General features: G+C 49.7%; 1 protein-coding gene across 1 annotated transcript; it reads right to left on the bottom strand.

The window, feature by feature from the left end:
- Window positions 1-223: 223 nt before the first annotated feature.
- Window positions 224-3611, bottom strand: LOC139047907 (uncharacterized). The gene is made up of 6 exons (XM_070522081.1): window positions 3331-3611; window positions 3154-3262; window positions 2875-2953; window positions 2579-2728; window positions 1241-1359; window positions 224-427 (listed from the first exon to the last, which is right to left on the bottom strand). Exons 1-6 carry the CDS (start codon window positions 3609-3611, stop codon window positions 224-226), a joined length of 942 nt encoding a protein of 313 aa, XP_070378182.1.
- Window positions 3612-15761: the final 12150 nt, after the last annotated feature.

Genomic DNA, 15761 nt, shown 5'->3' with positions numbered 1-15761 from the left:
AAAGATTAATTCTTTCGTTACAAAGGTCATTTTATCGTAGAGTTGCTCGACTTTACAAAATATTAAAAAAAACTCCACGCTTTAGCAGTTCTTTGCGAGAGGGACTTTGCACAACAGTCAAGGGCAAAATGGACGCCGACCAGAAACATAAAACAGAAACAGAAAAAAGAAAAAAAACCTGCACTACACTTGATGGCAAACTGAAACATAAATGGGAAATAAATTAAACTGAATTTTCTCGTCCTTGCTGCTCGGCAGCGGCAGCAGTCCGTTCAGCAGCAGCAGCAGCCCGCTCGGCAGCTGCAGCACTCCGCTCGGCAGCTGCAGCACTCCGCTCGGCATCTGCAGCAGTCCGCTCGGCAGCCGCAGCGTTTCTTTCCACAGCAGCGGCCATCTGCTGCACTGTTGGGCCTAGCTGACGTAACATCTGCAGATACATACGTAACGTGCCAGATCACAATTTGCTATGCCGTGTTGCCAAATTTAGGTATCCACTTGTGATGAATCGATTGCAACATTTATAAAACTAATGTGAGACCTACACCTGGTAAGCGCTGCACAGAAATGAGGCACAAACATTCCTATGAGTAATGCTATTTCCTGGATCTTGCCACCAACAAGGTTTTCATTGCCTTGACTTTGACGAAAATATTACACTCATTTAATAACGCCAGTGAACGCACTGCCAAAGTAGTGTCGCAATTCCATGGGCAAGAGAGAATCGCTTCCCCTCCTATATTAAGAGTACTTAAAAGGCACTAAGGCATAGCTGCACTTGATGGCGACAAGCTGAAAAATAAAATGTGTTCTTGCTCCTAGAATCCATTTTTGTGAAACAAAATTCACGAAATGTAACTTGAAAACATATTATACTACATTGACAGTATTTTACACTCTTGCATCTGACATTGCCAGAGACAGCTTGCCGTTGATACCAGCCTCTTGCCAGCCTTTCCAAAATTTCTTGATTGTTCCTACAGCTATAACTGCGACAGGAACAGCGTTGACATAGAAATGCATAATTTTGTATTGTAGCAAACAGTTAACACAATAACTGCAGTGATACTTGACACATGTGGTGGTAATCAACCACGAGAAGTTGTGCACTTCTAATTTCCATGGATTGTTTAGCAGCACACAAAGTAAGATGGCATAGTGCGCACAAAATTTTAGAACTGTACATCGATTCCAACATTTCATTACTTGCAGATATCTATGTGACAGTGCACAATAGACATACCTGGTTATTCTCCTCATGCAGCCTCACCGACTGCAGGTAGTTCTCCGCGACCTCGCCCATCACCTCCTCGACAATTACACGAGGTCCGCGATTTGGACGATGTGCCTGGCGTGTAGGTGCTGTGAACATGGAAATGGTACTTTCTAGAACACTGTACAGACCTTTAAGCAAATACACTGACTTACAGCAAGCACAATTAGGAAAAACCTGGCAGCATAGGAAATTGTGGATGGATATTCATTGCACTACTGTAAACCAAACAATGTGCTATTCAGAAAACGTCTCACAAATCATCGTAAACGAGGAACATTTTATGTATTTAGCAATGCAGGTAACAATGCAGTGTAGAAGCAGACAACTACCACCATTTTGTCTTTTTTGATTTGTCGTAATTCCTGCTCCTGAACACATACCTCACCTACACACCTGTGACTAGTCTGGCTTAAGCTGAGAAGATTTCTTATGAGCTTGCAAATGCCAGATAAAAATGGAGCAGCCTCAACCTATTTATTGTGGCACAGTGACTTGTGCTGCCATTCATGATGCTTCACTGTTCTACTGATGAACACTCCATGTAAGGCATGTAAGGCATCAACATGTAAGATATCTTTGGTGTGAGCAATGTAGACAGAAGGCACTAAAAGAAGGGAGAAGGGACACTGCTTTAGTGCACATTTTTGTAAAACAAGCTTTTTGGTCAAAACAGCATGGATGGTAACTCCATGTATGACATGCATCCAGGACTCCTTTTTAAATGCATGAGCACACATTAGAACAAAATAGCAACTGTTAAGCAACAATAAACAGCTACTGATACATAGTAATAGCACACATTCAAGGTTTGTCTGCAATATTTTCTTCAAGTATGCTTCTTCCATCCTTACTTTGCATAGCAGTGTGTACTTCACGGAACGTTGTACGACTGCCTTGTATTTTAACAGTTATATCTGTTGAAGGAAAAGTTATTAACCGCATTTTTAGTGCTAATAAAGGGATAAACCGACAGGCAAAAAGGTTTTCCTGTCGTTTTATTTCACACCCGCATTTTCTGCATAGTGGCAGGGTGATAGTGGCTGTACCTACAAGCTAAGAAAAAAGTGGCACGATACTGAGGATCACACAAGGCGCATTCCACAGATGTGCCACTATGCAACATCACACTGTGCAGTTCACCTTTATGTGCAAAGGTGCAAAATTCATGAGCAAAATAACAATTACATTTCGTGAGCAATGACTAGTAATAACTGTGATAATAACGCAGTACTCCATTTCACCACTGAAAGTCACTCAGTGCTCCAATTCAGTAAGTATACTCGACAAAACCCTCTTCAGTGTTACCTGGCCTAGTCGGTGGCTCCGCACAATATTCATGGTCCAGCAGGCTGGCTGCAGGTTGTGCTGGTCCCTCATGCGGCTGAAGCTGCTGCGGCTCCTGGCGCTGCTGCGGCTCCCGATGCTGTTGCTGCTGCTGCTGTTGCGGCTCACCACCTGCGATGTGTTTGTAGAAACGATTACTACATGTACAGCGCAGTTTCATTTAGCAAAGGTACATCCTACAGGGAAGGGATAACATATGTATAGTGCGCAATGCGAATGAACAAAGGTGGCTGCCAGAATCAGCAAATGTTGCTTACGTGCGACACCACTCGTTCCAGGTCTCGTGCCGACGGCCATGCGCGCTACGCGGGGCACACCTATAGCAGAATGCGGCGCCTGCGTAGAAGACGTTTCAAAATACATGCTGTCCCCAAAATAGCGTCTGTTATGTCGCACGAACGGGCGCGGTGGCTCATTTTGTTGAATAGGTGCAGGCGGAAGTTATAGCTACAAATCGCGCGAAAACAATGGACGCCTAGCTTAACACGAACCTGCCTGCTCGATGGCAATACGTAGGCTGTGATTTTGATTCTCACCTGCTCTGGTGGAACGAAAAATGGCGCACAGACGCCGGTCGCACTGCTGCGGCCCACCAATGTAAGAATGCGGCCGCAAAGCCCTTGCAGGCGCCCTCCACCAGTTCCCCTGCAATGCGCGCGTACATGAAGTGCATATCAGTGTTTCATCTCAATGAGCGGAACTCCAGTACTTACTGTTGCTCGGCTGATAAGACAGCGGCGTCGTGACGGGAACTGTAGGTTTCTTTCTTCCAGTACTGCCGCCACTGGGCCGCTGTCTTCACAGCCGGGCCTTCCATGTTGAGCAAGGCGGCCAGCTCGTTCCACAGCTCGCTTCTCCGCGCCACGGTAAGCATTGGCCCCAGCACGCATGACGCCTTCGCCAAGTAGGGGTGCTCCTCCATGAGGGAGACGAGCAGCTCCCTTTGTCGGTGAGAGACGTGTGGCCCGAGGACGACGTCTCGGTGCGAAGACATCTTCGAACTTAATGGCCGTACCAACAAATATTCAAAATTAGCGCGACTGATAGTGATGATGGTGTGGCTACATTTTTTTAGTCCAGTCGTTATGATTTTTAGCGCGTGGGTTGCCACCTGGCGACGAACAGTTAAACAAACGGTAATATTATATTTCCAAATGTGCAATAAAAAATATGTCAACGCGCGATGATTCCTGAAAGATTTTAACAAAATATTTAAATAATAGCTCACATTTATTCAGCAAGCAGAAACATTCTGCAGTTCCTCGATTAGTTCGTCATGTGATGACGCACACTTCAGAGGCGGCACCTTCCCGTCTATTGGTCGCGTCCTCCCCTTCTTCCACCTCCGCCTTGGGCGTCGCCCATTTAGTGACGTAAGCGGCGAAGCGGACGGTTCGTATTCCGAACCGTTATAAGATTCGGCCCCTGGGTGTCGGTCCTCTGCTGGTTCTTGATACGCAGGCAGGTGGGCTGTTGGGTTTCTTCGGTGCGCTGGAGATAGCCGGCCACATCGAAATTATCTCCGTCGGTGGTAATGCGCGGCAGCATGGCATCGAGAGTCGGTGACGGGTTTCATCCGTAAACGAACTCCAATGGCGATAACTTGGCCAGCAATACCTTTAGGCAGAGTTCGCATTTTGGCGTAGTGGGTAACGTGGTTGGTAGCCATGATAATCCATTCCTTTCCACATGTTGATGTCTGAAAGGGTCCCAACAAATCCATCGATATCTACTGAAGTTGTCAGCACGGAGGCTCAATCGGCTGTAGTAGTCCCTTTGGCCTTTTCGGCGGTGGTTAGTGCCGTTAGCAGTCTCAGCATGTCTTGAACAAACGGGAAGCATCGGTGGTGAGGCGTGGCCAGTAATACCCTCCCTAGAGCCCCGATAGCGCCCGGAAGAATCCGAGGTGCCCAGTGGTCGGATCGCCATGTAGGCCATGCAGTACTTCTTGACGAAGTGCTGAAGGAACATCAAGAAGATTGTTCGCGCGGACTGGTGGGAACGTCTTTATGAGTACATCGTTTGGCAGCGAAAACAAAGGCAATCCTCTTCTAAATGCCTTAGGGACAACGTCGGTGTCGCCTTCCAAATATTTGACAATGTTATACTGGGTCCTCATCCGCTCGTTGCTGTTCAGTGATGTATTTAGCGCTTATTATTCCAAGGAAGCCGTTGTCGTCCTCTTCGTGTTGTGGCGGTGGTTCAATGGTTGCGCGTGTTAGGCAGTCGCCATCAGAGAGTATTTGTCTGCACTTGTAGGCGACGGCTATGTAAAATCCCTGGTGTTTCAGAGTCTATCGTGCGGGACTTCGTCAAGGGTCTGTTAAATTTGCCAGCTAAAAACAATGCGCGATGGTCACCTAGGACTTCAAGGGGCCTGTTGTATTGGTAAGGACGGAATTTCGTGTTAGCCCAAATGACCGCAATGCATTCTTTTTCCATCGTAGAATAATTGCCTTCCCCTTTTGACGGCGACTCACTAGCGAAAGCAACGACCCTTACGAGCCCATCTTTCCTTTTGGCCAGGGCGGCGACGAGGCATTACCTGCTTTCGTTGGTGTGTGCCTGTTTCGTTGTGGGCGTCTTCGTTGATGTGGGTGAGCATCGTAAGTAACTGGCAAGCGTAGGTAAATCTCTTGTAATGCTTAGGCTTGTGGCACTTGCCACTCGAAATAGACGTGGGAATTCATGAGAGTGGTCAATGGCTCTGCTATGCGGCAAACCGTCTTGACCAAGCGCTTGTATAGGCACACACGCCAAGGAATTTGTGCACTCTCTTCTTGTCGATTGACTGTGAAAAGTTAGTGAAGGCAGACGCCTTCTGAGAATCAGGGCACATTCCAGATTTGCTGATGAGGTGACCCAAGAATAAAAGCTGGTCGGAAAAGAAGCGGCCCTTTTCCTGCTTTAGAGAGTACATCGATGACTTGATGGCTGTATTGAGAAACTAGTTAGGCGACATAGATGAAGTCTGTGGAAGCCACGAAGAAGTGAATGCTTGCGCTCAAGACGAAGGAGGAGGATGAAAAGGAAGGGAGGAGATAAACGGGCGTGGAAGCTCTAGGCTCTCGAAACGGAACACGGCTGAGCTGGCACTGCAAGGCTAGCCACGACATGATTGGTTCAACCTAAGGCACAACACGGGCCCAGCCGATGCAACCAGACCAGCTGGGATGAGGCAGGCGTGTTCTGCTGTGAACCAAAGTTCCAGGCCAGAGATAAGGTGCAAACGAGACAGAACGGGTCGGTGGTGTTCCTGTGGGGAACGAGCATTCGAACGCGATAGTAGCAGATGACCCTGGTTGAGAGTAAGATGTTCGGGCGTGCCACATGGAAGGGTCCGACAGAAGCCGCCTATTGGGGCCATGGCCATGGTGTCGTGTTCCTGTCAGCGTGGGCTTGCCGTGCTGTCGTGCGAACTGTTCTGGGTCTGCTCATGCACTGGCCACCTGTACAATGTCCTTGTAGAAATTGCAGTGCAAGTCTCCAAGTGCCGACGCCTCCGATCTCGTAAGCACGTACTTTTAAGTGAACACCTTGCGACGGCTCATCGTACCATCAGCAAGAACACGCGTTGTAACAGCACAAGTGGCGTGGGCGGCGTGGACCGCTATAGAAACAGTTCAGTGCCTTGCTTGCTCATCAGGAATGCAATTGTTGCCGCCTGTCATTGATAAATGTTTGTCCTCTCTATGACTTTGCTACCTCTATCTGTGCCCCTGGGCCTAAGAACCATCACAATGAGCATACCTGCCAGGATTGCTTATTAACATTGAAAGCCATTACTCAGATACGGAGCTGAGCCATGGAAAAGGAAAAAAACTTTTTTGCACTTTTCTGATAGCTAGGCCTTGTGAGTGTTGCGCTCAGAGAAAGGATAGAGAGAGAATGCGCCCAAGCTCGTGCTGAGCGCGCTTAGGAACATGAGGCCGCGAAAGAAAACGCAGAGCGGCAACATATACGTTTAGAGCATCAACAGAAAGCTCAAGAACAAGAGGTGATGATCCTAGAGCTCGAGCTTCCACCTAAGGAAAGTACAAACAGGCCGCAGTCGCCTGAGGCTGACGAACTAGGAGGATCTCGCTTTAATGGCACATGTGATTGGGATGTCTGCAAGCCTCAGAAGCTAATGCATCAAAGAAGCATGTGACGACCTAGACGCTTACATGCGCGTATTGAAGTCGCGGCATGTCAAAGATGGTCCCGAGAAGTGGGCTCTTTTACTGACCCTATGTAGGACTGGTGAGGTGTTAACCATCAGAAGGCTCTTAGATTCCGCTCCTGCGCTCAATTATGATCAGCTAAGAGTGGAATTACTGCAGCGGTTCCGGTACACCGCAGAAAGCTATTGGGAGGTATTTCGCCGAGCAAAACCAGAAGAGGAGTCCAGCCTACATTACGCTGCAGGAATTTCCGGCTGCTTCGAGCGTTGGCTAGAAACAGGCAAGACGGAGAGAAGCCATGATACCTTGTGGAATTATTCGTAAGTTAGGAGTATATTAAAAAGCCATTCCCCAGCACTCCGAATCATTGTCATGAAAAAAAAAATTGCAAGACACTGAGTTCACCGTGTAATAACGCTGGCAGTTTTAAGGAAGCGCAGGCGCTCTCGAATGTAAGAGCGCGGCCCCAAAAAATTGGGGCCGGAAGCATCGAAGTTGGAGCCTGCGAGAAAACGGCAACCCGCTGTTGTCTTTTTTGACAAAAATGGTCATACAGCAACTGACGGCTAGTCGCGGGCCAGAAGAGGTTTCCAAGTGCATGACCGAAATGGCGACTAGTTGCGTCATAGCAGTGAGAAGTTTCTCGACGCAAGGGTGGAGAAGAAACTGGCATGGTGTGTGGTTTCTGTGGACAAAACACGTGCAAGCTGAACAGAGAACGAGGGTTACGTCGTACTGCACGATGGCAAGAAGACTCCCTTCGTGAACACTACAGTGTACCACGCTGTGACAGCTGGCGGGAACGGTGACTTATCCATTGCCAAAAGATTTCTGGAAAAGGATCCAGCTAGAGCGCTGCGGGACACTGGCTGAAAGACGGTTGTCACGCGGAAAGCCGTAGTTCTTATAGGCCAATTTACTGTAACAAGCGCAGTGTTATTACCAGGATCGTACTGTGCGGCACCTCCCAGAAGCCAAAGTCTTCTTGCTGAGTCCGTTTTTTGGAGGTGAGGTGGTCGTGAAATGCATGGCGGACCCCTCTATGACATGACTTTGGGAAACTTCAAAACGTGGTATTACTGGATACGTTATCTCCCGTTGAGTCACAACTTCGCTTCAGTGTTCCCATGAAGACTGAGAAAAGAGAGGGGAAAAATTGTGGCAACAAAAATTGTGGTAAAACGGCGCACAGAGTATCCGGTAATTTTTCGGCGTCCCACGGAGCATCCAAGGATTTCCTACTGAAGGGAAAGTTAGAAATTTTCCCTGAACCAGATATAATCTGCAAAGGAGCAGTGGAAACAACGGCGGTGGAAGACACAACCTTACCTGTGATGTTACTTCCTGTTTGCGTGTAGGAAGCGAGGCGCTTAAGAAATATCAGAATGACGATTAAACGCCAAGGAATTGCTTCAAGGCTGCTGGCAAGGGAATAATGTCGAAGCATCGGGAACCGGTGTTCTTCCTTCGAGACGGGACACTATTCCGCAAGCACAAACTACCTTGTAAGAAGGAACTGGATCGACTCGTGGTGCCCCAACTGCGAGAAATAGGGCTGAAATTAGCACATGAAGGCATATGAGCCTGCCATTAGGGCACCACAAAAACACTAACCAGAAGCACCGGAGACTTCTACTGGCCCGGCGTCCAGTGCGACACAAAGTACTTTGAGAAATCTGGTGACGCATGTCAACGGACGGTTCCTCGTCACTTGGTGGAACCCGTCCCCCTGACACCATGCCTATAAAGGAGGCATCGTTCTCGAGAGATGGTACAGATATCATCGGTTGGTTGTCCCCAACCTTTCAAAACGATTATCGTTATATGCTATGGTGGATTTTGCAACGCGATACACCAATGCTGTAGCACCGCCCTCAATTCAATCGAGGCATGTTGTAGAGGATTTCCTGAAAATATTCCCCCTCTTTTTCATACAGAGGCACATCACCAGTGATCGCGGTTCTTCTTTCATTTCGAGAGTCATGAAGGAGTTTGGCCGAGTACTGTCCTTGAAACAACTGCCCACTACGCCCTGCTATCTGATGGCTAATGAGCTGGCCGAGCCTTTTAATGGCACATTAAGATGCATGATATGGTGCATCTTAATATGCCGAAAAGCACTCTTTGTGTCGTCGAAGGAGACTTCTAAGCTGCCGTTGCTTAATCGTAGGGAGACTTGAATTTATGTCGAAGTCCGGTTCGGGAACTACGGTCATCGGGGTAGGTGCGGCAGAATTCGAGAGGACAAACGCGTTGTTGGTTTCCAGAATTTCCTCGATGTATGCGATCGTCGTGCCCTTGTTGATGTGCTTGAGCTACTGGCTGAAGTTTGTCATCAACGCTTTCGTTTTTCCTCCGTGGAGTCAAGCGATCCCTGTTGCGACGCAAATTTCGCGGTCAAGTAGTAGACATTTTTTGCCTCGATGACGCCTTCTACGTCAGCGGTTGTTTCTATGACGACCACAGCAATGCTGGAGTGAGGCGGGATGCTCACTTCATCTTCGAGCACACTCAAGACGTGGTGACTACGAGGTCTCTCCGGCTGTATCGCATGGTCTTCCGACAGAGTTATTGACTTCGACTTAAGGTCGATGGTTGCGCCGTGTTGGTTCAGGAAGTCCATACCGAGAATGACGTCTCGTGAACACCGTTGGAGGATAACGAAGGTGGTAGGGTAAGTCCTGTCATGAATGTTAATTCTTGCCATGCAGATTCCAGTCGGCGTGAGGAGGTGTCCTCCAGCGGTCCCAATTGATGGCCCTCCCATGCGGTCTTAAGTTTCTTCAACTGGGCGGCGATGGGTCCAGTCCTGACGGAGTAATCGGCTCCTGTGTCTACTAAGGCGGTGACTGCGCGGCCGTCGAGAAGCACGTCGAGGTCGGTGGTTCTTTGTCTGGCGTTACAGTTAGGTCTTGGCTTCGGATCACGGCTGCGTTGCGTTGGCCTATGGCTGATATGTGGCGTCGTCAGGTCGTCTTTCGTAGGCGCATTCTTCGCTTCCAGACTTCCTCGGGATGGCGGTGTCTCGTTGACATGTCTTCTAGACAGGATGTTTGGCGTATTCGTCGCCAGCGGAGGATCTACGTCAGTTCGACGAACAGCAACCGCACCTCCATCGGTGGCTGCTTTTAGTTTTGCGGATATGGGCTCGCTGACTGGCCCCGGGCTGGGCCCGTGTTTGGTCTTCGCTGTGGCGACAGGTAGCCGCCTGGTGACGGTGAACGGGACGGCCGTCGAGGGCTCCACTGAGTGGCGGCGAGGTAGTCGGTGATGTCACGAGGGCGTTCACCCTCCCGAGGGCGCGGTGCGTTGACGGCGAACCCTCGCAATCCCACGTCGCTGTATGGGCATCGGCGGTACACATGGCCGGCTTCTCCGCAGTGATAGCAGAGCGGGCGTTGGTCGGGGACGCGCCAAATGTCCGTCTTCCTCGCGTAGATGCGCTGGACGACGGATGGTCGTGCTGGTGGCGGCGGTGGTGGTCGACGGAATTGCGGCGTTACAGGGACCTGGCGCGGTCGGAGAGGGAACCTTGAAGGCGGGCGATGGCGGCGTAGGTCATCGCTACTGGCTGGGGCTGCGATGATTCTGGTTGCACCTCGGGAACTCCGAGTGAACGCTGGATATCTGCTTCGAGAATTTCGGCGATTAAGGCCACTTGAGGCTGCGATGAAGGCAAGATTCTTTTAAGCTCCCCTCGTACGACTGCTCGGATGGTCTCGCGCAGGTCGTCGGTGGCCATTTATTGAACTTCTGTGCACCTTGTTCGCTTGGTGCGGCGGTCAAATGGCCAGTTCCGCAATTCCAGTGTCTTCTCAATGCTCGTCGCCTCAAGAAGAAACTCGTCGACGGTCTTCGATGGGCTCCTTACCATTCCGGCGAAAGGTTCCTCCTTTAGGCCACGCATCAGTAGGCGGACATTCTCCTCGTCGGACATTTCCGGGTCGGCGTGGTGGTACAGACGGCTCATTTCCTCAATGAAGATCGCGAGTGTCTCATTCGGCAGCTGCGCTCTGGTCTCCAGTAGAGCTTGGGCTCGCTCTTTTCGCATGACGCTTGCAAATGTTTGCTGGAAGCCGCTTCGGAACAGGTGCCACGTCGTCAAGGCGGCTTCTCGATTCTCAAACCACGCCCTGGCGGCGTCCTCCAATTGGAAATAGACATGTCGCAGCTTGTCGTCGGTTTACCAGCTGCTGAACGTAGCAACCATTTCATACGTTTCCAGCCAGCTTTCCGGGTCCTTAAGTGTGGAACCGCCGAACGTGGGTGGTTCCCTGGGCTGCTGCGGCCGCCATTTGTGATGTCTTCTGGGTCGTTTCTGAACGATCTTCTTGGACTGTGTTTTTGGTCGCATTTGGGAGAAGACCGTGTTCCGGGGGCAGCTGCTGTAGCCGGCGTCTTGGTCGGCGTTCCGGGAACGTTGGTGTTGTGTTTGCGGTCCAGGCTTGGAATACGGCTTGTCTGGGGAGTCCGGTGCGTGAACGTAGAGCACCTGCACCAGATGTCACGCGGTGGTGACGGTAAAGAACACAGTAGCAATACTGCGAACGACAAAACTAACATTTATTGGGAGAACCTATGCCCACAAAACATGCTGCCCATATAGCACAACGATAGTGGCGAACCCAGTCGGCGATCGTCGAAAATGTGATCAGTGGGTCAAGCGCGTTGGCTTGTATACAGCAGTCGTTGGATGTTCCAGGCTAATCGTTGGAACCCACGTGCCTTCCACAAAGTTCTACATCATTCATGTCACGCGATAACATCAGATAACACAAGGTTCGGCGACAACAGACAGTGGATAGAAGCATCGATAACTTTCCAGAAACTTCGGATCCATGCAGGCGCGTCGCGCGTTGTGCGATAACATTTATTACGCGGCGAAACATTGTCATCCGATATAAAGATAAGTACACGTGTCAATATACGCTGCCCTCGCCCGCCGCTACGTTCCCCCTCCGTGCCCCGGCCACAGCCTCATGACGTCGCGATTCCGTCGCCAGGCCTCGCCACCACCTCCACCGACATCGCCACCCCACCCACCTGTGGGCCAGCAAAACGCCCCGAGGAATACAGGCATTTGGCGCATCCCCGACAACCCCCGCTATGATACCATCGTGGGGAAGCCGGCCCCGTGTACCGCGGATGCCCATACCGCGACTTGAGACTGCCAAGGTTCACGTCAACGCGCTGCGTACACAGCTAGCTGAGCGCCCTCGAGACATCATCGAATACTTCGCCGCCACTCAGTGGGGTTCTCGACGCTAAAACTGCGCCGGTAACTCTCACCGCGACACTGACAATACACTGGCCCAGCCCCGGGCCGGCCTGCAAGCCCATATTCGGAAATCTAAAGCCGCAACCGGTGGAGGTGCGGTTGCTGCTCGTCGAACTGACCGAGATCCTCCACCGCCGACGAATACACTGAAACGACTATCTCGACGATATATCGACGAGATGCCGCCATTCCGGCGAAGCCTAGAAGCAAAAATACCCCGACAATAGACCTGACGACACGTACGTTTCAGCCACAAGTCAGCACGACGCAGCCATGATCCGATGACGAGACGTAACTGCAACACAGGACAGAGAACCTCCTTCCTCGACGTGCTTCTCGATGACCATGTAGTAACTGCCTTAGTGGGCACAGGAGCCCACTACTCCATGATGACTGGACCCCTTGCCAACCAGTTGAAGAAAGTCAAGACTGCATGAGAACGTCCTCAAATCTGGACAGCTCGAGGACTCCTAATACCGCCCACTGGAATCTGCACGTCAAGAATTGTCCTCCATGTCCAGACCTACTCTGTCGCCTGCGCTATCCTCCGACAGTGCTGGAGGATTAGAATTCCAACAACTATTGTTGCTTGGCATTCACTTCCAGCGGATGTAGGGTACCGCAATAATGTTTATGTTTGATGCACGTAATAATGTCCTAATCACGCTACGCTTCATAGATAAATCAAAAAATATCAAGGTATCCGTGACACGCACATAAATTTATATTAGTTAGTGTTTATTTCCATGAGCCATTCATTACACCAAATAATTACGGCGTACAGGTAAGAGGGTACTCTAATAATACATTCGTAATTCTTTTACTTCTCTATAGATACTTCAATATTCAGTGAGCAGCTGCACGCTATATAACCATTACCTAATGACACACTGCTGTCGCGCTTACAAAATTCAAGCCTAACTTGCATGAGTCGCCGTTAAACAAATGAAAATAGAAGGATTCGTAAGAATTCAAGACATCGGAATTTAAAGCTGTGATTATCACTTACGACATTTCGCCTTTACCCTTGTTAGAGCCACGCTTTTTTGTTTTTCAAACAAGAAACTGATAACAGATACTTCAAATATTGATTAATTATATGTTTATATCACACACTACTCTATAGCAGTACAACTCGCAAATGCTGATGGCACCAGGATAACGAAAGAAATTAGCAGCTGCTTCACAGCAGCATCAACTGAGCATTCTCTGGCTTAATTATTAGGTCTGTAGATAATGAGCAAAACTCTGAGACGATGAGCAAAACGAGAACAAGGTAAAAGTAGGAGCCAACGTTTCAACAAGTGGAATTGTCTTCTATAAGGCGACACACTATTTCCTCGCCATGTATATATAGGTGGGGTTCTTCCGAAGGGGAGAGGGCGTAAGGAGTGTGGGTGCTGTTTCGCTGGTGGTCGTGGGCTATTGTGTCCCTGAAAGCGATAATAGAAGGAGCAACAGAAACCGGTGCGCGTGAAAAAAAAATACAATTGCAAATTTCTTTGCCCAGCCCTGCTCCTTGCCCATCACCTTGCTCTTCCGCACAACGTCGCCATTACCACCAACAAAACTGCGAGCCTTCATCTCGTCAATTTCAGAATCGGTGACTACGTCCTACCGCAAGGCATAGCCTAAGGTACGCAGTCCTCCTCGCTAGTTTGATAATTTTTTGCCGTGTGTGCTTATATAACGTCATCTCCCGTTGACTCCATCTTCGTTGCCGGCTGTCCTTTCTCAGTTCGCAAACGTTTTTACTCCCGAACGTCCTCCACACCACGCCGACCAGTTGCGCCAGCTGTTCTCCGCGTTCAGCGACATAAATGACCTGGGTCGCCCTTTCGGCCATAGCTCTCTCACGACTCACCGTACTGAGACCGGTGACGCACACCATATTCACAGGTGACGATACCGTCTGTCCTTGCATGAATGACAAGCCGTTCAAACGGAGGTTGTGAAGATTCTCTGTTCACGAATTGTTGAAGCATCATGCATTTCTAGGGCGTCCGTTGTCGTTTTAATTTAAAAGAACGCAAGCTAGCGCTCCTGCGTGGATTACTGACACCTCAACAAGATCACCAAGAAAGACGTTTATATCCTACCACGCGTTCATAAGGACCTCGACTGCTTCCACGGTGCGCAGTACTTCTCTTTCATTGACCTTGGTTCCGGTTACTGGCAGATTGGCTTTGACGACATGAAGCGCGAGGAAAGCACCTTTAAAAAAATAGATTCATGTCTTTCGCTTTATGTAATGCTCCAGCTGCTTTTGAACACATGATGGGCACACTGCTTCATGATTTCAAGTGGCCCAGCTGTATTTGTTACGTGCGCATCAGGAGTCCACCCCGACCCACAGGTTACAGCTGCCTTAGCAAAGTTACAGCAGTGGGAAGCGCCGTAAGCAGACGCATTTCAAGAACTCGAATGACACATGCAGTTGCCACCAGTACTTGCCTGCTTCGACGAGGACGAACATACAGATATACACATTGACGCAAGTAACCTAGGCCTCGGTGTTGCCCTAGCCTAGCGGAAAGACGGATTTGAACGGCGGATAGCTTACGCTAACACGTCGCTGTCAAAAGCAGAAGGCGTATATTTTACGACCGAAAAGGAATGCCTCACCATCATTTCGGCGACAGCAAAATTCCGCCCCTACCTCTATGGCAGGACACTCAACGTCGTCAACGAGAATCACTCATTCCTGTGGCCCGCGTATTTAAAAGGCCCATGAGGACCCCTGGCGCGGTTCAGCCTGACAGTGCGAAAATATGACAACACTCTAATCTACAAGTCCGGACAAAAATACTCTGATGCCAATTGGCTATCACGCGCCCCATTGACCCGCCGGCGCAACATGATGAGGATGACGACACCTTCCTTGGAAGCATAAGCGCAGAGGACGTCGCTCAAAAGCAACGAACAGACCCGTAGCTAAAAAGCCTCATCGAGTATTTGGGAGGGGACACTGACGTTTTCCCTAAGGCATTAGGGTGAGGATTGTATTCGTTTCCGCTGCAAAACAACCTATTCATTAAGAACTTCTCACCTGTCCGCGCCAACTACATTCTTGTTGTGCCCTGAACATTGTGTGCAGAGCTACTGCACGCCCTACATGACGACCGGGCCACTGCGGAGCTCGGATTCTTCCGGACGCTATAGAGGATACAGGAAAGGTATTTCTGGCCAAGCATGAACACCGACGTCGCCCGTTACCTCAAGACATGCCGAGACTCTCAGCGACTAAACACGCCACCGACGATGCCAGCGGGATTACAACAGTCGACTGAGCCTCCTTGCCTACCATTACAACAGATCGGGATGGATTTTCTGGTAACCTTTGAGGCGTCAACACAAGGTCGATCCAAATAGGTCGCGAAGCTTCGGGCGAAAAGCGGTTCAGGGGCGCTATTCTGGACATTCCGCCATTTTCTTCGGTGCGTGACGTAGGCGCGACGCAAACAAAATGGCGCCGGTGGCCCAGTTTTGCTTACGTAACGTGACGCCAACTTGACGTTTCGCCTAAGAAACTGAAATGAAGGCACTGAATGTAGCGTTATCGGTAAAGCAAAACAGTTTTCCTCCGCAGTAAAAATAAAGCAGCTATCTCAAAGCGTATGATTATTCCGTCGAAAACGCTTCTCGCTTCCGTCGTCTGCTGCGTACAAGCCGTCGTCTGCTTCAATAGCTAGGATGCGTGTCC

The sequence above is a fragment of the Dermacentor albipictus genome, chromosome 7 (assembly GCF_038994185.2).
Source record: "Dermacentor albipictus isolate Rhodes 1998 colony chromosome 7, USDA_Dalb.pri_finalv2, whole genome shotgun sequence".
Classification (NCBI taxonomy): Eukaryota; Metazoa; Arthropoda; class Arachnida; order Ixodida; family Ixodidae; genus Dermacentor; species Dermacentor albipictus.
This window is presented reverse-complemented; position numbering and strand designations above follow the sequence as displayed.

Excerpts from the sequence above, each read along its gene's own strand:
- LOC139047907 (XM_070522081.1), bottom strand. The coding sequence starts at position 3,611 with ATGTCTTCGCACCGAGACGTCGTCCTCGGGCCACACGTCTCTCACCGA. Across the intron at positions 2,729-2,874 it reads TGGAACGAGTGGTGTCGCAC|GTGGTGAGCCGCAACAGCAG; the intron begins GTAAGCAACATT and ends AACACATCGCAG. Across the intron at positions 428-1,240 it reads TGCATGAGGAGAATAACCAG|ATGTTACGTCAGCTAGGCCC; the intron begins GTATGTCTATTG and ends ATGTATCTGCAG.